The sequence below is a fragment of the Rhinatrema bivittatum genome, chromosome 1 (genome assembly GCF_901001135.1).
Source record: "Rhinatrema bivittatum chromosome 1, aRhiBiv1.1, whole genome shotgun sequence".
Classification (NCBI taxonomy): Eukaryota; Metazoa; Chordata; class Amphibia; order Gymnophiona; family Rhinatrematidae; genus Rhinatrema; species Rhinatrema bivittatum.
Window position 1 is genome coordinate 111080904 of NC_042615.1, and position 23234 is coordinate 111104137.

The window sequence follows — 23234 nt, forward strand, 5'->3', positions numbered from 1 at the left end:
AAGAAGTCTGCCTAATGAAACTATATCCCCAGAAGCACTAGTAGTCAGCCTCTAGCAGCTGGGAAGGAAGGGGGCATTACCTGCTTAGAAGTAATAGGCTAATCTCTATATAAAAAGAGGGGACTAGCAGAACTTAGCAGAGGGGAGAGTAGAAAGGAGTGACCAGAAAGCAGCTGGGGAACCTTCAGCATGGAGGAGGCTGCTGACAATGAGGATGAGCCAGAATGAATCCAGGGACAGCTCTAGTCCAAACGATAAGCTTAAATGTTTCTTTTTTGTTGTTAGGAGGTAACTCAGGAAAGGGTTACCTGCTTTAAAGTACCAAGAAGAGAAGATTAAAGGTTGCAACTTTGAGAAGTTTGATTTTAAAACCCTGGCTAAAAAAAAGAAAAGAAAACAGACTGCGTCTTTAACAGTTCTTATGCTTTACTGGATACTCACCCTGCAGGCCAATTAAGAAATAGAAAGAAAGCAGGAAACTGCAGGGAAGCCAGAGTATTTGCAAAGGTTGTTTGTTTGGTTTGTTTCAAATACTGGTTTAAGAGTCTGTCCTGACTAGTGCTACGTTATATACTCACCTGTGAGACAAGTAAGTGAGAGAGAGAGAGAGAAGCAAGCTGCAGGAAAAGTCCAGAGCATTAGTAAAAACTGTTCTTAACTCGTGGGATTAGAAAAAAAACTGGCTTTAAAGGATTGTCTGGAGCTGTATATATATTCAGCTGCAAACCAAGTTAATTAAGAGAAAGGCTACAGAGAAGCCTGAAAACTACTAAGAGATGTTCTGTATTTTGTGTTGGTTTAGAACTGGCTGAAAAAGGGCTGGACTGAATTAGGCATGAAACTGAATTGTACGTTCCCTGTAAGAAGTTTTAGGAAAGCCCAAGTTTTACCACAGACGTGATAGGCTTTCAGATTCTCCACTTGGTCAGTAGTGGAATAGGGGAATCATTGCCCAATTGAATGCTTCTGCATTGGTTTACTGCATAACTAAAAGAGGGTAAAAACCCCAGCAGTCTCACACTGCTAGAGGAAAGGACGGTGTTGCCAGAGACTGAACCAAATGATAAAGGCTTGCAGCGTTGATGAAGTTCTTTTCCAGAGCTTGCTATTAAGGATTGGTGCTGGGGAAAAGTGTTTGTTTGTTTTTTCTTTTTACCCTGGCAGAAGTGACTGTGTAGCCAGGGAATTATAATTACTGCAAGTTTGGGAGTTATGCCAGCAAACAGCAGCCTGTGCTGCCAGAATGCCTGAACCATGAGTGTCTCTAAGAAGCCTGGTAGAAGATGGGGATGATTGCTGAAGTTCCTGGTGAGCTGGGTTAATGTCATCTTCAGCAATTGAATGAGTAATTACTGCAGTAACCCTGAAGAGCTAGAAACGTAGCATGTTTAGTTTATTTTGTTTTATTGTAAAGGCTAAGCAAGTAAATTGTAACTCCTGCCTTGGCAGTCAATGTAAGGCTCTCTGAAAGAAGGAAAAATGGAGGAATTTACATGTGGACTGTCTTTGTGCTGGGAGAAAAATGATAAACTCACTCACCATGGTTTATAAACAACTATTGATGCTGGACTCTAACTAAATTCTTTCACTGAGTACTCCTTTCCTTAAGCAGAAGGACTTTGGTGGAGAATGGCACTCCTAAGGGCTTACTGAAGTAAACGTGGGACAAGGCATAGGAGGGGAAAATAGAGAGGCTCAGACCATAGCCCTATACAGGGTCTATATAGAGCTAGCAGCGAGCAGGGATGTAAAGATAGGAGGTGCTGGTACCTCCTGGACTGCCTTTTTCCCGAAGGTTTGGAGCACTGGATGTGCTCAACCCCAATCCTAAGCTCTAGCCCCAAGGGAAGTTCAACAGTTAGTCAACCTCTCAATTCTCATATGCCTCAAGTAGAGCATTGTTTTAATTAACAGAAAAGATTATATGATTTGTTAATGACAGAATAAAGAAGTAGTCAATATAGCATAAGATTCTTATTGCAGTACAATCTATAGTATTCTGTACATTATGACATTTGTTAAAATGCTTTTTCATGTTCAGCTAAAATATAACAAGAGTGTTATTTTATTTTGGTTTAGGTACTTCATGAAGAAGCTACAATTCCAGGAACTGATTTAAAATTGTCATACTTGAGTTCCAGAGCAGCAGGATATAAGTCGGTCCTTAAGATCACCATGACACAATCTGTAATTCCATTCAACTTAATGAAAGTTCATCTTATGGTAGCAGTGGTAGGAAGACTTTTCCAAAAATGGTTCCCTGCTTCACCAAGTCTGTCATACACTTTCATATGGGATAAAACCGATGCATACAACCAGAAAGTCTACGGTTTATCTGAAGCTGTAGGTATGTTAAATATGGAGAGCCTTCAATGATTTTATGATTATATAAGAAACAAAGTTTAAGTGGAACTGACAGTTTTATTTTTCATTAGAAAATATTTCAGTATGAAATGATACACACAACAATAACAGTAAATGATGGCAGATAAGGTCCAAAATTGCCCTCCAGTCATCTAGCAAAGTATTTATGTGGTTGCAACTAGAGATGTGAATCGTGTGATCGATCGTCTTAACGATCGATTTCGGCTGGGAGGGGGAGGGAATCGGATCGTCGCAGTTTGAGTTTTTTAAATATCGTGTAAATCGTGTAAATCGAAAACCGGCACACTAAAACATCCCTAAAACCCACCCGACCCTTTAAAATAAATCCCCCACCCTCCCGAACCCCCCCAAAATGCCTTAAATTACCTGGGGTCCAGTGGGGGGGGGAGGGGAAGGGGGAGGGCAGGAAAACCGGCACACTAAAACAACCCTAAAACCCACCCCGCCCCTTTAAAATAAATCCCCCACCCTCCCGAACCCCCCCAAAATGCCTTAAATTACCTGGGGTCCAGAGGAAGGGTCCCGGTGTGATCTTTTACTCTCGGACCTCCGGTGCGTTGTAGAAATGGCGCCGGCGCTACCTTTGCCCTGTCATATGACAGGGCAAAGGTAGCGCCGGCGCCATTTTGTTTTTTTGTTCCCCGACGGCAGGAGCGTAGGAGATCGCTCCTGGACCCCCGCTGGACCCCCAGGGACTTTTGGCCAGCTTGGGGGGGCCTCCTGACCCCCACAAGACTTGCCAAAAGTCCAGCGGGGGTCCGGGAACGACTTCCTGCACGCGAATCGTTTTTCCGTACAGAAAATGGCGCCGGCTGTACGGCAACACGATTCGACTGCAGGAGGTCGTTCCGGACCCCCGCTGGACTTTTGGCAAGTCTTGTGGGGGTCAGGAGGCCCCCCCAAGCTGGCCAAAAGTCCCTGGGGGTCCAGCGGGGGTCCGGGAGCGATCTCCTACTGCGAATCGTTTTTCCGTATGGAAAAACGATTCGCGTGCAGGAAGTCGTTCCCGGACCCCCGCTGAACTTTTGGCAAGTCTTGTGGGGGTCAGGAGGCCCCCCAAGCTGGCCAAAAGTCCCTGGGGGTCCAGCGGGGGTCCGGGAGCGATCTCCTACTGCGAATCGTTTTTCCGTATGGAAAAACGATTCGCGTGCAGGAAGTCGTTCCCGGACCCCCGCTGAACTTTTGGCAAGTCTTGTGGGGGTCAGGAGGCCCCCCAAGGTGGCCAAAAGTCCCTGGGGGTCCAGCGGGGGTCCGGGAGCGATCTCCTACGCTCCTGACGTCGGGGGACAAAAAACAAAATGGCGCCGGCGCTACCTTTGACCTGTCATATGACAAGGCAAAGGGAGCGCCGGCGCCATTTCTACAACGCACCGGAGGTCCGAGAGTAAAAGATCACACCGGGACCCTTCCTCTGGACCCCAGGTAATTTAAGGCATTTTGGGGGGGTTCGGGAGGGTGGGGGATTTATTTTAAAGGGTCGGGGTGGGTTTTAGGGTTGTTTTAGTGTGCCGGTTTTCCCGCCCTCCCCCTTCCCCTCCCCCTTCCCCCGATTTACGATTTTTTGACGATAAATCGGGGGAATTGTTATTGTATCGTGGCTCTAACGATTTTTGACGATTTAAAATATATCGGACAATATTTTAAATCGTCAAAAAACGATTCACATCCCTAGTTGCAACTGCTAGTCTGCAGGTTAGCTCCATGTTTACAACTGCCACAGTGAGCAGGTTACCTTCTGGATTCTATTTAGAAAAAGTTCAGTGTTAAGATTTTACAATCAGATCATGGTTCAGTTCTCATTAGTCTTCATATTGTAATAAATTCTGTGTGCAGTTTTCAGACCAAGATTAAATAAGAAATAGAAAAAAATAAACATGGGGGGATATTCATTTGTCTCTTACAGATTCCTTTATTGTGCATTGAAAACCAGTCACACAGTATAGGTGGAGAAGTCCCAACCACAATATGTAATTGAAACCCAAACGTTAGGGAACAAAATTCAGTGTCTACCAGTCCATGCTGTTCACAAAATAACTTTTATTGTAGTTCCATAATAGGGCAATTCCAACAGTAAGAAGTTGATTAGTGGTCCCCCAACATGGACCGCGATTCGAAAGGCTGCATTGGAAGGGACCAAATCCAATGATTTGAAACAAATGTAAAACTTAAATAGCAGAACACTTTCAAAATCTTCAATGTACATATTTAAAGAGCAGCATGGCTACAGAGACAAACCCATGAATTTTCTTCCCTAACCTTTGAAAACCAGTGACATCTTAGGTGCAGTAGCAGAATAGTATTGGCTCTGTGCTAAAGGCTAAACTAAACTCTGCTTTTGATGTCCTAGAACAAACCATTGTATGCAAAGTGCTTTTTGGATTCTTTACAGCTGCTGATACCAAAATAGGAATTATGCAAAGATGATGATGTGCATGAGCTTGTGACTCTCTGTGGATGTGGCCTTCAGCTGTGACAGAAGAAAGGAAACACATAGTCTTTCCTAAATACAGAGCAGAAATTTTTATCTTGACACATCTTTAAAATAATGGCAGTGGAAATTTTCACTCTAAATCATCCTCTGAAAAAATATATCCTTCACTGCTGTCACATCTGAAGAAGGAACCCATTTGGTACTGAAAATTCATTTACAACACCATTTTTGGATAATTTCTCTATAATAAAATGTATCACAACATAAAGAATCCAGTTTTCTACAGAACCAGTATGGCCAGTATTATACTGCATTACAAGTACTTCTTGGAATATTACACTCCATGAAAAATTGTTAAAGAAAAAATAATTTGTGTTGATTATATATGATATAAGGATCAAGAGACAAAATGTTCAGTCTACAGACATGATCAAAAGCATACTGTGATCATAAGTAAGAAACTCAACAGTGCCTTGAAAATAGAACTGGTATATGAGAATTTGAATGGTTAAAAATCTTCATCAATATTCATGAAAAGAAACATCTAATTTCTTCTTCCAGTATCCGTTGGTTATGAGTATGAATCTTGTCTGGATCTAACTCTCTGGGAAAAGAGAACTGCCATTTTACAAGGCTATGAACTGGATGCATCCAACATGGGTGGCTGGACGTTGGATAAACATCATGTGCTCGATGTTCAGAATGGTAAATGATTTTAAACACTAATGATCCCAAGTCATAATTTTAATGTCCTTGTAATGTGCATCATTGTAGTTTGTCAGATATCAATTTTTCTGTTCAAAAAAAGGACAATACACAAGAAAAATGGGGATAAAATAATTATATCGTGCTTCAACACTGCATAACTGAATCCTTCTATATCTTCTGTGCTTACTTCTAATAACTGGAACAAATAATTTATTTTCACAAGCAGCATTCACTATATTATATACATATATATAAAAGTTTCTAAATAAATAAATAAATATTAATTAATATCATTTCACAAGCAGCTACAAATAATTAGATAAATTTTGGACCTTCATAAAAACTGCACTCATCTATATATACCAATACGGATTATTTAAAAGTGCAGAAGTTGTAATCATTGGTCCACCAGTTCAAATTTGTTTAAATATTTTTTACATATAAAACACACAACAAATTAGTTCAAAATCCATAATCATTTTCTTTGACTTATTACTACTAAAAGATAACTCAAAAATTACTTCCCTTCAGTTCTTGCAACACTCTTCTGCACCTTTAATATATCTGCTGGTATACATAGATGATTGCAGTTTTTATGAAGGTCCAAAATGTATCTAATTATTTCTAGATGCTTGTGAATTGATATTGAATAACTAATATAGTGAATACTGTTTTGGTTACAGTTTTATATTATATTCACTTTAGGACTCTCTTGTAACAGTTGTAAATTATTTACATATTACTATAGATTATCAAAATCATTTTTTCTCTGATGATTATATGCTAAACTTAATGTATGGTGTTGCATGGCCATATGATAGATTAGATTTTTTATATTACCTGCTATATTAACATATCCGTTTCCCATACAGAAGTAGGTAATGCCACAGCATTCCCCTGGATCTTTGAGCAGTATCTGGCAGTAATATTACTAACAAATGAGCCATGCAAGTCTAGTGTGATAAAATACTAAATGTAGGTGTCACTGAACAACAATTCCACTTCCTAGGAGAGAGACATTTTTAATAATGAAAAAATTTCAAGGTGTCAGATACTTCTAAAATTCTAAAAATGGTAAGAACAAGAAGACAGGAATGTATTCACCAAAGCTGTCAAGCAAAGTGCACATTCTCTGTTAAAGCAGGGCTTCTCATCATAGCGGCCAAGGAAAAATGGAATGTGATAGCAGAAAAGGACCATAAGACTCATCTAGTCTGCCAGTTTACTTCTTCTTCAATGCCATAATCCTCACTTGATTTCTGTCTTTCACTTCACTCTTTTGCAACTGTGGAACCTCTGTGCATACTCCATACTTTCATAATTTCTGTTACTGTTACTACCCTTTCTGTAAGAAATATTTTCTAAGGTTACTCCTGAGTCTGCCCCCTGTGAGCCTCATATTTTGAAGTCTTGCACTATATTTGCTTCTAGTATAGGGGTGGGCAAACTGTTTTGTGCTGGGACCACAATGAGGGTCGGGTGGGCAGGCAGGTGGGGGATCCTCCTTGGAGCTCCTCAACATGACAACTAAACCCCCAGCACTCGCTGCAGGCAATTCAGTATACAGCAGGCTTAAACAATAATATTTTTAGCACCTTAGGAACCCCTTCATTCATGGATCCCAGCCTTTAACAAAATCAGCAAGACCTTCAACCCGGCTAGCAGACTACCTCACCTCGGTCACAAATGCAGAACTCAGACAGACACTCACCAAATAAGAATAAAAAGGTGATAAACTATAAATAGAAAGGTGCAGACAAAGAACTGAACTGAAAAACACTAAAAGTCAGACTCATATGCAGTGCAATAATGCAAAACCAAAAATATCACCATTCCTCATAAAAAAAAATCAAGAAATATAAATCATCAATCATAACAGTAAGTAAACCATACTAATAAAGATAATTAAAAACAGATGAAGAATAGATTAAAAAAAAAAAAAAGCAAATGTTTCCTAAAATTCAGTTAAATATTTCAAAACAGCAGTCAGATCAAACACATAAAATTAAGGAATAAAATTTCCCTCTCTCCATACCTATAAACGTTTGATTTCCAGTCACCCTGAAATTGGATTAGCGGTGGGGAGATGGTGAAACATACACTTTCTCCTCTCTCTCTCATATACACATATATACACTCACAAATCCTTCTACCTTCCCTTCTCATTCCCCTCTTTCACTTTCTCCCTCTCTCACTCACCTTTCAGTCAGTCAGCCCCTCAGTCATTCACCCTCTTTCCTCCCCTCTGTCAGTAACTCACTCTCCCATTCAATCATCTCAATCCCACTCACCCTCTTCCCTTCCCTCTGTCATTCATCCCTCACTTCCTTCTCTCTGTCACTCTCCCTCCTTTCCATGCATTCCCTTCCCACTCGCACCCCTCTGTCACTCTCCCTCCTTCCCATTCACTCCCTTCCTCTATCACTCTCCCTCCTTCCCACTCACTTCCTTCCTATGCTTCTCACTCCCTTCCTCTGTCATTTCCCCTCCTCACTCACTCCATTCCCTCTGCTTCATTCCCATTCACCCTTCTTCCCACTCATTCCTTTCCCTTTTGTCACTCTCTCTCCTTCCCACTCACTTCTGTCACTCTCCCTCCTTTCCACTCATTTACTTCCTCTGTCACCGAAAGGTCATTCACCTGATTGGTGGACAACAGTATTTCACCTCCTCCATGTACCACTTCTTTGGATTTCGGTATCCCAAATGCATGACATTACACTTTTTTGCATTGAATCCTAGCTGCCAATTAAATGGCCATACCTCAAGATTCCTCATTTTATCTACTCCTTCAGGAAAGTCCACTCTGTTACAGATCTTTCCTACTAACTTCTCTGAAGTATTTATTCCTCTACTATAGATACCCCTGCCAACTAAAAATGATCCTTCTCCATACCTTTCTTTGGTGAATACTGAACAAAAGGTTTTACTCCTGTAAAGTTTACTTCTGTTTATATACTATTATATTTCATCTGCTGAACAAAAGGAAAACATTCAGGTTTGAATAACTGAAGTATTTGTTTGGTATGTCTTTTTTCTTTGTCACCCTGCACACTTTTCTCCTTTTCACCTCTACATTTTCTCCTTTCACTGGCATAACTTTAAAAAAAAATGCTGTCACCATGTTGTGCTTTATCTCTTTTTCCACCTTGTGCTTCTTGCTATCCTGAATACAGTTGCTGCTTCTCTCAGCTTTTCCATAAATTCTTTGCCCTGGCATGGTTAAAAGGTGAAGTTAAAGTGAAAACTGAAAAAAGTAACCAGGAATCTAACTTGCCCCCCCCCCCCCCCATCCTAGGGACACCAATTGAGGTGGCTCTTCAAATGACACATTAGAATTAGAGCATCCCAACAGTGAGGTTCCAATAATAAGAAAAGTAGTCCAAGTGCCTGTAACTAAAAACTCACCTAAGCTAAAAGATTCCAATTTATCCCTATCATTTAAAAAGCAGAATGAAAATACAAACAGAAAACACACTTTGAAATGTTTGTATACTAATGCCAGAAGTCTAAGAAGTAAGATGGGAGAATTAGAATGTATAGCAGTGAATGATGACATAGACTTAATTGGCATCTCAGAGACATGGTGGAAGGAGGAAAACCAAAGGGACAGTGCTATACCGGGGTACAAATTATATCGCAATGACATAGAGGAGCATCTGGGAGGCGGTGTGGCACTTTATATGTCCGGGATGGCATAGAGTTCCAATAGGATAAATGTCCTGCATGAGACTAAATGCACAATTGAATCTTTATGGATAGTATTCCCTTGTATGTTGGGGAAGAGTATAATGATGGTGAGACGAACAGTGAAATGCTGGCCAAGATGGTGAGACGGACAGTGAAATGCTAAGAGAAATTAGGGAAGCTAACCAAATTGGTAGTTCAATAATAATGGGAGATTTCAATTACCCACACGCAATATCGACAGTTGTTTTCAAGACACAACGAGCACAATTCTCACTAAAAAGACGTTATGCAGCTCTAATTCTTCTTACTCAATGTGCTGAATACAAGATTACTGTTGTTATTTATAGGACCATCATAACACCTGCGGGCATACCAGCATATTTTAGCTCAAGGCTTTGCCACATCAGGTCGTATTTAATCATTGGTCCGAGTCCTTTATTGTTTCTTTTATATTCTATTTTTTTGTTTTTTGATTTTTGTAAAAATATATATCGGGGTGATACCTTCCTTTTGCGTGACTCAAACTTTCAAGAGACGTACTTTAAATAACTGGACTTTAAATAACTACGTCTCTTGAAAGTTTGAGTCACGCAAAAGGAAGGTATCACCCCGATATATATTTTTACAAACATCAAAAAACAAAAAAATAGAACATAAAAGAAACAATAAAGGACTCGGACCAATGATTAAATACGACCTGATGTGGCAAAACCTTGAGCTAAAATATGCTGGTATGCCCGCAGGTGTTACGATGGTCCTATAAATAATAACAGTAATCTTGTATACAGCACATTGAGTAAGAAGAATTAGAGCTGCATAACGTCTTTTTAGTGAGATTTCAATTACCCCAATATTGACTGGGTAAATGTAACATCAGGACATGCTAGAGAGATAAAGTTCCTAGATGGAATAAATGACAGTTTTATGGAGTAATTGGTTCAGGAACCATTGAGAGAGGGAGCAATTTTAGATCAAATTCTCAGTGGAGCACAGGATTTGGTGAGAGAGGGTAACGGTGGTGGGGCCACTTGGCAATAGTGATCATAATATGATCAAATTTGAATTAATGACTGGAAGGGAGACAGTAAGTAAATCCATGGCTCTAGCACTAAACTTTCAAGAGGAAAACTTTGATAAAGTGAGAAAAATAGAAAAAAACTGAAAGGAGTAGCTTCAAAGGTAAAAAGTGTGCAAGAGGCATGGACATTGTTAAAAAATATCATCCTAGAAGCACAGTCCAGTTGTATTCCACACATTAAGAAAGGTGGAAGGAAGGCAAAATGATTACTGGCATGGTTAAAAGGTGAGGTTAAAGAGGCTATTTTAGCCAAAAGATCTTCATTCAAAAATTGGAAGAAGGATCCAACAGAAAATAGGATAATGCATAAACGTTGGCAAGTTAAATGTAAGACATTGATAAGACAGGCTAAGAGAGAATTTGAAAAGAAGTTGGTCTAGAGGCAAAAACTCACAATAAAAAATTTGTAAAATATATCCGAAGCAGAAAGCCTGCAAGAAAGTCAGTTGGACCATTAGATGATTGAGGGGTTAAAGGGGCACTTAGAAAAGATAATGCCATCGCGGAAAGATTAAATGATTTCTTTGCTTCAGTGTTTATTGAAGAGGATGTTGGGGGAGATACCCGTTCCGGAGAAGGTTTTCATGGGTAATGATTCAGATGAACTGAATTAAATCACTGTGAACCGAGAAAATATGGTAGGCCTGATTGACAAACTGAAGAGTTGTAAATCACCTGGACCAGATGGTATATTCCCAAGGGTTCTGAAGAAACAAAAAATGAAATTTCAGAACTATTAATTAAAATTTGTAACCTGTCATTAAAATCATCCATTGTACCTGAAGACTGGAGGGTGGCTAATGTAGCCCCAATATTTAAAAAGGGCTCCAGGGGCAATCTGGGAAACCACAGACCAAGTTAGCCTGATTTCAGTGCCAGGAAAAAAAAGTGGAAAATGTTCTAAAGATCAAAATCACAGAGCATATAGAAAGACATGATTTAATGGAACACAGTCAGCATGTCTTAACCCAAGGCAAGTCTTGCCTCAAAAATCTGCTTTACTAATAAACATGTAGATAAAGGTGAACCAGTAGATGTAGTGTATTTGGATTTTCAGAAGGCATTTTACAACGTTGCTCATGAGAGGCTTCTAAGAAAAGTAAAAAGTCATGGGATAGGTGGCGATGTCCTTTTGTGGATTACAAACTTGATAAAGACAGGAAACAGAGAGTAAGATTAAATGCACAATTTTCTCAGTGGAAAAGGGTAAACAGTGGAGTGCCTTAAGGATCTGTACTAGGACTCATGCTTTTCAATATATTTATAAATGATCTGGAAAGGAATACGACGAGTGAAGTAATCAAATTTGCAGATGATACAAAATAATTCAGAGTAGTTAAATCACAAGCGGATTGCGATAAATTGCAGGAGGACCTTGTGAGACTGGAAAAATGGGCATCCAACTGCAGATAAATTTAATGTGGATAAGTGTAAGGTGATGCATGTAGGGAAAAATAACCCTTGTGGTTACACGATGTTAGGTTCCATATTAGGAACTACCACCCGGAAAGAGATCTAGGCGTTATAGTGGATAATACATTGAAATTGTTAACTCTATGTGCTGCGGCAGTCAAAAAAATTAAACAGTATGTAAGGAATTATTAGGAAAGGAATGGTGAATAAAACGGAAAATGTCCCCTTAAGCCACCCCCCTGTAATTTAAGTAGTCCCACCATTCTAATCCGTTTTAATGAGTTTTTATGTGTATTTTATGTATGTATACTATATCATGTAAACCGTTTTGACAAACGATTTGTTTCAAAAGCGGTATATAAAAATTTTAAATAAATAAATATTGCCTCTTTATCGCTTCATGGTGAGATCACACCTTGAATACTGTGTACAATTCTGGTCGCTGCATCGCAAAGAAGATATAGTTGCGATGGAAAAGGTACAGAGAAGGGTGACCAAAATGATAAAGAGGATGGAACAGCTCCCCTATGAGAAAAGACTAAAGAGGTTAGGGCTGTTCAGCTTGGAGAAGAGACAGCTGAGGGGGGGATATGATAGAGGTTTTTAAAATCATGAGAGGTCTAGAATGGGTAAATGTGAATCGGTTATTTACTCTTTCGGATAATAGAAGGACCATGGGGCACTCAATGAAGTTAGCATATAGCACATTTAAAACTAATCAAAGAAAATTCTTTTTCACTCAATGCACAATTAAACTCTGGAAATTATTGCCAGAGGATGTGGTTAGTGCAGTTAGTGTAGCTGGTTTTAAAAAGGTTTGCATAAGTTCTTGGAGGAGAAGTCCATTACCTACTATTAATCAAATTGACTTAGTAAATAGCCACTGCTATTACTAGCATCAGTGGCATAGGATGTACTTAGTTTTTAGGTACTTCCCAGGTACTTGTAGCCTGGATTGGCCACTGTTGGAAACATGATGCTGGGCTTGATGGACCCTTGGTCTGACCCAGTATGGCAGTTTCTTATGTTTCTTAGCTATCCTTAATTTGAGGTAATAGGGTGTGGGAAATTCACTATAGAACCAATGATTGTTTTTTGTATTTGGTGGAGTCTAGGGGGGGCCTGCTATACCACTAATGGAGGTTTTCTGAACTTGAGGGTTGGGAGAATGGATACGGAGGGGGGTCCAACTTCTTACATTTTTTAATTCAAAGAATGGGTAAGGGGGCTACCCTTTGGCCATGATTTATTCTAAGTGGAAGGGGTTGGGTCATTGACACAGGAACCTTTAAGTCTATTTTTTTATACTTGTTATTTTGGCAGTCCCAAGGTAGGGAGGAGGGTCATGTTAGACCCCTGGTCACTCTTTTACAGTTTTCCTGCCTGTTTGTTTTTCAGCCACATGGCTAAGACAGCCCTGTGTGTTGGGGGCCACCATCACATGGAACATGCCTCTGCCATGTTCTGCCTCCTAGACTTTTACCACAAGACAAAACAACGTGGTGATACAGCTATGATATTTTCTCAAGGAAAGTGCAGAATGTCATGGGGACAAACACCCCGCCTCCCGCGATATTGGGCCCCTCCCGCGATAAACATTATGGGGCGGATTTTCAGAGCCCTGCTCGCGTAAATCCGCCCAAAACCGGGCGGATTTACGCGAGCAGGGCCCTGCGCGCCGGGAAGCCTATTTTACATAGGCCTCCCGGCGCGCGCAGAGCCCCGGGACTCGCGTAAGTCCCGGGGTTCTCGGAGGGGGGCGTGTCGGGGGCGTGTCGGGGGGCGGGCCCGGTCGTCGCGGCGTTCCGGGGGCGTGTCGGCAGCGTTTTGGGGGCGGGGAGGGGGGCGGGGCTACGGCCCGGGGGCGTGGCCGCGCCCTCCGTACCCGCCCCCAGGTCGCGGCCCGGCGCGCAGCAGGCCCGCTGGCGCGCGGGGATTTACGTCTCCCTCCGGGAGGCGTAAATCCCCCGACAAAGGTAAGGGGGGGTGTAGACAGGGCCGGGTGGGTGGGTTAGGTAGGGGAAGGGAGGGTAAGGTGAGGGGAGGGCAAAGGAAAGTTCCCTCCGAGGCCGCTCTGATTTCGGAGCGGCCTTGGAGGGAACGGGGGGAGGCAGCGCGGCTCGGCGCGCGCAGGCTATACAAAATCGATAGCCTTGCGCGCGCCGATCCAGGATTTTAGTGGATACGCGCGGCTCCGCGCGTATCTACTAAAATCTAGCGTACTTTTGCTTGAGTCTGATGCGCAAGCAAAAGTAGGCTGATCGCGCTTCTTTTAAAATCTACCCCTATGGTTTTAAATAAATAAATAAAATAAATTTAATGAATCCCTACCTGCATTTATTTTTATATTAGCCACACACGCTTATGGTCCATAGAACTCAGGTGACCTCCTACTTGAACGTTAGAAACACTTTACCTATTTCTTTATTTTTATTTTTAAACATCTCCCTATTTCCAAGTACTGGGTTCAGTATTGCCTCTTCCCTTATGGGTTCTATACCTATTGAATGGCATCCAGCATTTCACTACATCTAGCTGTTTCTGAAGAGAGGATACCCAAATCCCCAGTCAGCTGGTTAAAATCTCCCAGTAGCCTTATATCCCTCTTTAGAGTTATCTTATGTACATCTTTGACTACATTTCTGTCCAACTCTGCCTGTATTGGTGCTCTGTAGATTACCCTGGTCTAAATAGAAGTGCCAGCTTCCCTTTCCAAGGTAATCTGCAGTGACTCTTCCCTTCCACATACCCCCTGCATTTAAGTAGATTTAATATTATTTTAGATGTAAAATACTTCTTCCCCCTTTTTCTGCCTACCCTATCCCTCCTTAACAAATATATCTAGGCCTGGCAATGTCCTCTGAAATGGGGTAAGTGCAGAACCCGTTCATAAAAATTAAACAAAAATAAACTGGGTCAGAAAATGTGAATGTTTCCTATATTTTTTCTGATCCCTGGCAGTTCTCTATTTTTAAGTGGTAAGATTGTCTCTGAGGGTCAGACATCTGTTGTATACTTTACAACCCTAACTTGAATCCTTTTAGAATGAATTAATATTCCTTCTTCTTTTTTTACTCGTTATTTTTTTCATCATTTTGGTGCAATTTCTTTCAATAGAGGTAGAGTTCTATTTATTGTGAACATAAAATTGCAAAACGTATTAGAATGCTTGTAATTTATTGGGCTATATTTGCTTTTTCTCTTGTTCATATTCCTCTTACTGAAAATTATTATTATAAATAAAAAAACAAAAACCCATAACCAGCTGTGAAGGAGGAAAATATAGCTGACATGTGGCAAATGGAAAAAAAATCTAGCAAGAGACTAAGCAGTGTTAGAAAGTGGGTTAGTGGGCCAGTCAGGTAAGTGGACAGAGAAGCATGTTGTCCAAAGGAGTTTAGCCAACAGAAGCCTACAAGACCCTACGGTAAGGAGAGGAGGAGGGAGCAAAGCTGAGATCCTAGTTGACTGGGGGTGGGGATAGGGAGAGAGACTCCTCCCTCCAATCATCCTTCATGCCACTCTTCTCCCTAGTCCACCCAGTCTGATTTTTTGCCACATTCTATCTCTAGTCCACCTCTGAAGTTGGCAGATGGTCTCTGCATCTTTGTGTGTCAGGTGGATATCAAACCTCTATCCCCTACCTTAAACTGGGGAGCTGTTATCCTCTGATGATCTGCCTGCGCCTTTGGCATATTCTTTGCCTTGCAATACCTTTCTGAGATGCTCTTGAATCTCTTATTTTTGCTATACCCAGTTTTGGGCTACCAGGACTCTGAAATTGGAGAACTGTCCCTCATGTGCCAAGAGTGAAAGCCATAATTTACAATAAAAGAAGTATTTTTGGTTGATGCATGCTTCACTTTATTTATGCATTCTTATATTCTACTGATTTCAAATGTAGCGCAACACAGAATACATAAAAATCTATATATACAATGCTTAAAACAATATAATTCCTAATTCAATAACTTAAATGTATGTTTGAATTAAAAGCAATGCCTTGACGTTATTTCTAAAAGTTAAATATTCCATTTCTTCTCTCAGTGCAGAAGGTAAAGAATTCTGTAGCATAGGTCCTAAATATAAAGATGCTCTAACTTACATTTCTTGTAACCTAGAATGGCAAAGAGGTGAAACTAACAAATTTTGCCCTTATGATCTTGACAACTATGCCAATATTTGTGGTAATATGAGCCTTGCCAAACAGTGGCAGCTTTGCTGTACAAGAATACACAAACTCTACGGTGGTCAACAGTGTGAATCAATCATCTTGCTGAAAATTGCAGTAGTATCTCAGATTTTGTTTTAGAGTCTGGTTGTGGATGGTGCAGTGATGACAGATGCAGTTGTATCCCAAGAAGTCTTGCCAAAAATGAGAAATGGACTATGTTCACTTAACCAAAACTATATGCACAGACAATCTTATATAGAAACAGGCTGTTGTAGCTGCTGAAAGGAGACACTTGGCTTGGATGAAGTGTGCCATGTTTGTTAGTGAATCCATTGCTACCATATTGGTGGCATGTCTTTGAAATGGAAGTAGCTCTATGTTTAAATCCAGTGAGAACTATTTCAATGATTGTGTAGGTGTTGGTAATGAGAACAGATGATGCTATCACCTAAGATGAATTGCCTTTGTTCTAGCACAGGCTTTATAAGACCTCACAAACTTCTATCTGGCCATCAGAAATCATAGTCTGTTAACACAGTTGTATTTTCTATGTCGGGATGCCCTGCTAGCCATGAATCATGGCATAATTGTAGGATTTCTAAGCACAAGGAGATCTATATTCAGCCATTATGTGGCTCAGCAAATTAGCTGGATAATCTTATCCAGCTAACATTGCCTATATATGCAGCAGGATAGCTGCACCACTAAATATATCCAGCTATCCTAAAATTAGCACACAAGTTTATCTGGCTAACTTGCTAAGCCACATAGCAGCTGAATATGGACCTCCTTGTGCCTATAAATCCTATATAACAAAATTTTCTGTTCTCAGAATTGTAGAAGAGTCTTCTGTGCCTGATACCCCTTCACCCTTCCAGAACAGTTAATTGGCCTTCGCATTCTGTCGCCAATATTGGATCACAGAGCTGAAGAGTGAGAAGAGTAAGGCTTAAAAAGCCTGTCTGGAGTTTAGATGACATGCTATCTTTAGGTATTCTAGATTCTTGTAGTGTAAGACATCACTAAGACACATTCAGTAGATGCTGCCATTTTGATGGCTATTTTGATCCTGAGCCCTTAATGGTAGTTTCAGGCCACCAATGTAAATTTTCATGATTATAAGACACATGGACAAGATTGTTCCCACTGTCGTTGTCAATGATAAATACGATGCAATGAGATAAAGGCTGTCTTAAGCTGATAAAAGGTCCAATAAAACAAATCGGAAGGCGGTCCCACGTAGCCAAGGCAAAAAAAACAAAGGGACAACCTTATGCCGTGGAAAGCTTTTATTAATATATTCTATTAAAGAGCCCGACTCCGGCCGAGTTTTGCCAATTAAGGCTGCATCAGGGGATGACTTCTGATGACAGAGAAACTATATAGACATACTCTTATGTGGTAACAAAGTGATGAGCCAAATTTCAGTCTTGATCATGCAGACAGCTCTCTCCGCTTCACAAACTGACAGTATCAGTGTAGATTCTATAATTATTCCGTTCTCTCTCAAAAGTGTGTTGGCAGATTTTACCTTCTATATCACCTTGTCAACCTGCTAGGTGTATACATACGTTTCTGAAATCTGCCAAGAAATATACATTGCTACTCGGTCGTGGATTAAAGCGAACAACTAGATCTGCCATTTTTTGATCATTTTAAACCTTTTGTTGATTTAGAAAGGAACCAATAGAATTGCAGAGCAGATTTCAGAAACGTATGTATACACCTAGCAGGTTGACAGGGTATTTCTCTGTTAAATTTATGTGTGTATAGGACTTTGTGTTTCTATTTTAGATACAGCACTTGAATGCCCCTGATGAAGCCTAAAGAAACACGAGCCGTGTCGGGCTGTGCAGTTTTCTTTGCTGTCTAAGTCCTGCTATGATAAGTTCTCTTTCACTGCCTATAAGCTATTACAGCATGCTTAAAAATATTCTACATAAAAATTAAATACAACAAAGATTTTGAAGTTACCAACCGAGTGTGGAAACCGATGATTATATGTTGGTTACTTACAGTCCCACCACGATAGTGACTGTAAAACCTAATAACTTGGCAATCCACGGGCTAACCAAAAAGCCCGCCATTTGTATGAGGTTTCCTCACTCTTTAATATAAACTACATGGTAGCAGCTCCTATGTAGATGAAAAAAATATGATGTTCTTTTGAATCATATTAACATTTTACATCATATACATACAGTTTGATTGAGTTTTGAAATGTATTTATGGCACCAGACAGCAGGCACTGTGAGTGCTTAGGGGCTGAGGAGGTGGGACTTGAAACATAGCATGGGTAACATTGGAGGGTGAGTGCTTTTATTGTTGTGTGTGTGGGTGGGGGGGGGACTTGAAAATAGCATGAACTTTGGCCTACATTGGCTTCCATCATTGACTGAAGGCCTTGAAATGCTACAACATTGGAGCAGCTTTTTAATCAGCCTAAAAAATGAGGGTGAATATTGGTTTAAATTGATTGCCCCCTTTGGGAAAAATCCAGGAATTTATGGGTGAAAATCAGTTGAAACTGAAAATAAGGACCATATATATATTTGAGAGCATGGAAGGTGTGTTTTGGGGACATAGGTAAATTTAAGTGGAGATGTGTGTATGTTTGGTTGTGTGGGAGTTGTGTTTGTAGGGTATATTGTAGGGTGTTGGTATTTTTAGGGATATGACTGTGTGTATAGGTATGGAATGTGGTTTTAAGGGTACCTTTGCTGATGTGTGTGTGGGTTGGGATTGTATTCATGTGGCGTGAGGGGGGCATGGGGGTATATGGGGTGTGAGCAATATAGGGGTATACATAGTCGGGAGAAGACTGCTGGCTCCTCCTGCCCTTCCCTCTCTGGGGGATACTGGCCATGCTATGGAAACTTACCACTTATTACTTTATATGCAATTCAAAAAGTCTAAGAAAGGACACCTGTTTGTTTCAGAATTAGACTGCTTTCTTTTCAGATATTTCAGGCTTAGCAAGATAAACAATAAGTATTTCTAAAGTCCATACTGCTTAGCATCGGTTTATACTAAGCAAAGCTCTGCACCACTAGTGAATTCAAACATATCAGAGGCTTTAACCTGCTTTGGATATTTTAATAAATTATCTAATTAGCCCCCCAACTTTATGAGATTGCATTCTGTTTCACTCTGGAGCAGTCTCTGGCTAGAGGTCTTAGAGACAGTCATAACTGAAAAGAGCTTATGTTCTTGGTCCCTGTGCTGACTGTCCTTTGACACGAGCAACTAGGAACAGGCAGGAATCTTTTATGTAGAGACGCCTCATCTCGGACACAGGAGCTCTCCATTCACTGCTGGAAGGAGCAAGGGTAATGTCTTGGGCATTGTTTGGTGTTGTTTGACTTTCCTTCGCTGCCATTTTTATCATGCAAAGCATGAATATACAAGAGAGCTCATGCATAGCTAAGCAGAGAGATGAACGGGATAATTTTCCCTCCAAATGTCTGCCCTCCTTGCTCATCGAGGGGGGGGGGGGTCACTGCTCTTGCTGAATGGTGCCCCTGGACCAGAGTATGGCCTTGGTCCTGTCACCTCTTGACCAGTGATGCTCTGCCACATCAGCACTTTTCTGTAAGCTGACCCATCTGATAAACTGCCTGTGGATATTTATTTTTCATCTCCAGGTAGACTTGGATTGGTTTTCTGTCCCTTACACCTGGGCAGCTTACTTCATTATTTGTGGAGAGAAGCTTATAGCCATTAAAATAAACAGACAGATCAGATAACCTGGGTAATATTGTCAAAAGTTCCTGATTATATTTTTCGGTGCTGTCTCTGTGTTCCTTTGCTGGAACATGGGTCAGTGTCCATGGAAATTAGAATTCATATTTTGTTGCATACAGTAGTGAAACGACTGATATCTCCTACAAGGAGATAGGATTGTGTGTATAGGGGTTGTGGGGTGGTGATGTTTTTGGGTGTATGGCTGTAAATGTAAGTTCGGAGTTGTGAAGAGGTATGAGTGTGTGTAGCTAGTGCAGGTGGGTAGGCTTATGGGAATGTGTGTGTGGGAGGGCATTGGCTGTATATGTGTGTGTATTTTGAAAGTGTGCAAGAGATGGCTTTTAAGATGCCCATTTGTGCCTTTCTTCATCCGCTTTCTCAGTTATTTTCTGAGTGTCTGTGGGGTGTATAATAAGTGTGGATGTGTTGGGTGCAAGTAAAATATGTAGGTGGTGTGAGTATGGGGGGATGTGTGACACTTTGGAAATTTGGAGGAGGTGATTTTGAAGGTGCCTCTTTTGATGACATCCTTTACCACTACCAACTGCATCGGTTATTATTTTTTCTGTCTATCTTTGTTTGTCTGTGCCAAACTGCTGAAAGAGTGAAATGGGCTTTTAAAAGAGAGTACTGGTCAGCATTCTACAGTTTCTTCACAGTTTCCCCCAGAAAGATATGGGGATTTTTTTAAGACACTCAGTTCTCTGAAAATACTGACCTGCATGCCAAATTTGGTGTAACTTGTGGTCTTTTATGGAGCATTTTTGTCTGTAAGGACAGACACACTGACATTGATCCCTTTTATATAATTCTTTCCAACATTCCATACATTGGAATGCTTAAAAAGCAGTGGTGCCTGGGAAAGTACATGGCTATATACACATAACAAATACAAAATGTTTAAATAAAAAAATACTCATTTGTATCATTCCTTTACTTTTAAAAATACATTTTTAGAGATGACATGATTAGCACAAATCATTCTGACAAATCAGTGTCAATTTTACAATATGACAAATATACAAATATTGAAGCACTGGCTTACAAAAGTGTAAGGATGCATGTGCATAAAAAAATCTGTAACTGCTCTCATTCACAAGATGAATTGATCCTGGAATTAAATTATGTTCAAGAGTAGACTCTGACAAGTAGTGACTTTTCAAAGTGACATGTGTCTAATTGAATAAACGAAGTGATTATATATAATGACAATGAAGATGAGCTGGAGAAATGTATTCCAGGGGAGTGGAGACAGTGACAGGTGTTTATGCAGGCACCCTGGAAGACCATAATAAATATTCACGTTCAGCTTTCTGTTCCCTGATAATAGAGGAGAATGGTAAAGGACCAATTTTTCAAAGTAATGAATGAATAAATCAGGTGCAGCAGTGCAGTATGCTGACTTGGAGGATTCTTCTGATGAAAATTATAGAACTCAGCTATTTTTGTAAAATTACAGTGCATGATTGTCATAAATGATCTAATCATGTGGGAGGGACGTGAGAGGATTTTAGATATCATTAATGCATTCTTAATCTGTATCTTGTTGTTATGCACTCTTATTTATGTGACATTAATTGAAATTTCCCTAAACTGGCGTCATCCTTCCTAATTTCATATGGTAAGCTTGCCTAGGTATTATAGGGTCACAACTTGGGGACAGTAGTATGGCATTATCAGCCAGAAATATTACTTTAAAAAACAATTTGTGTGGATACCTTTTTCAGCTAGAAAAACTCTCTCCCAATTCCTAAGCATGACATTGTGAGAGTGAGCATTTTTACAGTATCAGAAGAAAATAATGCACACCTCCACCCCACCCCAAGACCTATCTCTGAAACTTAGTTCACTCAATCAATAAAACTTGTTTAACTATAAAGTAAAAGCTGACATGTGGTTTACATGGCTTATAGCTCACGGAGATATAGTGTGGCATATGGGCGTAACAGCAATAGCTGACCATCCAGACAGCAGACCTTGACAGTCATCAATATGTATAATAATGAGGTAATGCTTAACCAATTCTAAATTCTAACATACTTTAAAACTAGGAAAAAGTATCACATCAGGCATGCATTTTGCTTTTCTATTTTTCTCTCAAGGCTATAAAAGTCCTGTTGGCAGAGAACTTTATTTATTTATTTATTTACTTACTTTTTAAATGAGTGTGGTTTTCATGTCTCTGACTAAAATAACATTTATGGGCTAGTTAGTCTGCCAAAATATTTGTTGTTGTGTTTAATATTTTGTAATAACTGAACATTTGTATGGATTTGATCTCAAAGCCAGACTCTGTTGATACAGGTAAAGTATCCTAGAGTGAATAAAATTATGTTTATTTTCAACCCTGTTAACTCGGCATATGCTTTGACTATTAAACAGATGAAAGTTGGGATTTTTAAGTTTAATATTAAACATTTGTGCATATTTGTCATACATTGATCATAGATGTTATTTAAGCATGGATCTTATGTAGCATTTAAATCATTGACATTAATACCAAGGGAAGGCCATTTATATATTGTAATCTTTGCAATCTGTATAATTGTTGCCAGTAATCACTGCACACATAATCAGAATTACAGATGTTAAGCTGCAAAGCCAAACATTTACTGATTTATTTTTTTTTTTAAATTTAAAAGCATGTTGGATTTTGGACTTAAACACTAACAGTACTCTTGATCATTCTGCATGCCAGCTGAAAGATTATTGTTCACAGGAAGCTACATGATCAAGAGCAAAACCAAAGTTAAAGTTTGAGCTTTAGGAGTTCCGCTTACTAATAGTGGGTAAGAACTATTTACCTTAATATGACAGGCACTAGTTGATAGAAGATTTCAGCTGGCAAACTGAGCGCACGAGGGCAAAGCCCACCGGCACTTTTTACTCACAGACTTTATACCAATTTTCAAAGACCTCCTTTTCTGCAGCGAAAGGGCCATGTAGGCACAGAAATGGCTTTTGAAGATTGCACTCACTGTGCTTCTCCGAACCCAGACACATGTGTCTTCATATTTAATAGTCTTATCCAGGCACATATTCCAGACTCACCCAGGCACACTGTACCTCTCTGTGCAGACTGTTTCAACTGCTGACATAATTAAGCACAACATTCCTCCTAATAGACTTGCTCACTTTCTCTACCTTCTCATATAGTAGTTCATTACCCCCCCCCCCCCCCCCCCCAGTTTCCAAAAGTCATTGCCCTTACTCCCATTTACTCTAAACTACAACACAGCCTAAGGTGGCATTTATCGCCCTTTTCCCATGGCATTCTCACCTTCCCCAGCCATTCATTTCCGAAGACTTGCCTTCCTTAAAAAAAAAAAAACCTCTTCCCACCCTCTACTCCTCAATACTTACTCAAGAATTAGAAATGCTAGCAGAAAAGAAATGGGTTCTTGAACCTGAAGCCTCAAAGCAATAACAACCAGGAGAGCAGCAGTAAAACCAGTCTTGGGCAGGCTCCCATATCTGGAGCTTCGTAGTGACAGTATCTGGGCTGATCTCAAATCCTGGACCCAGATACTCTCTAAGGCAGATAGTAAGATTACTACTCACAAATGCAAAGTTCATGGTTACTTTTTACCCTTAGACTTTGCACCTAATTT

At 40.2% G+C, this 23234-nt stretch overlaps 1 protein-coding gene across 4 annotated transcripts in view; it reads left to right on the forward strand.

Annotated features, from left to right (window-relative positions):
• The window catches only part of TENM3 (teneurin transmembrane protein 3), a 1731308-nt gene that overhangs the window by 1596921 nt on the left and 111153 nt on the right, over nt 1–23234 (forward strand). For all 4 annotated transcript variants that reach the window (XM_029581140.1, XM_029581227.1, XM_029581302.1 and 1 more), the window contains 2 exons: nt 2080–2347; nt 5378–5521. In XM_029581140.1, the coding sequence (XP_029437000.1) occupies nt 2080–2347; nt 5378–5521 (412 nt within the window). The remainder of the gene's footprint in view (nt 1–2079; nt 2348–5377; nt 5522–23234) is intronic.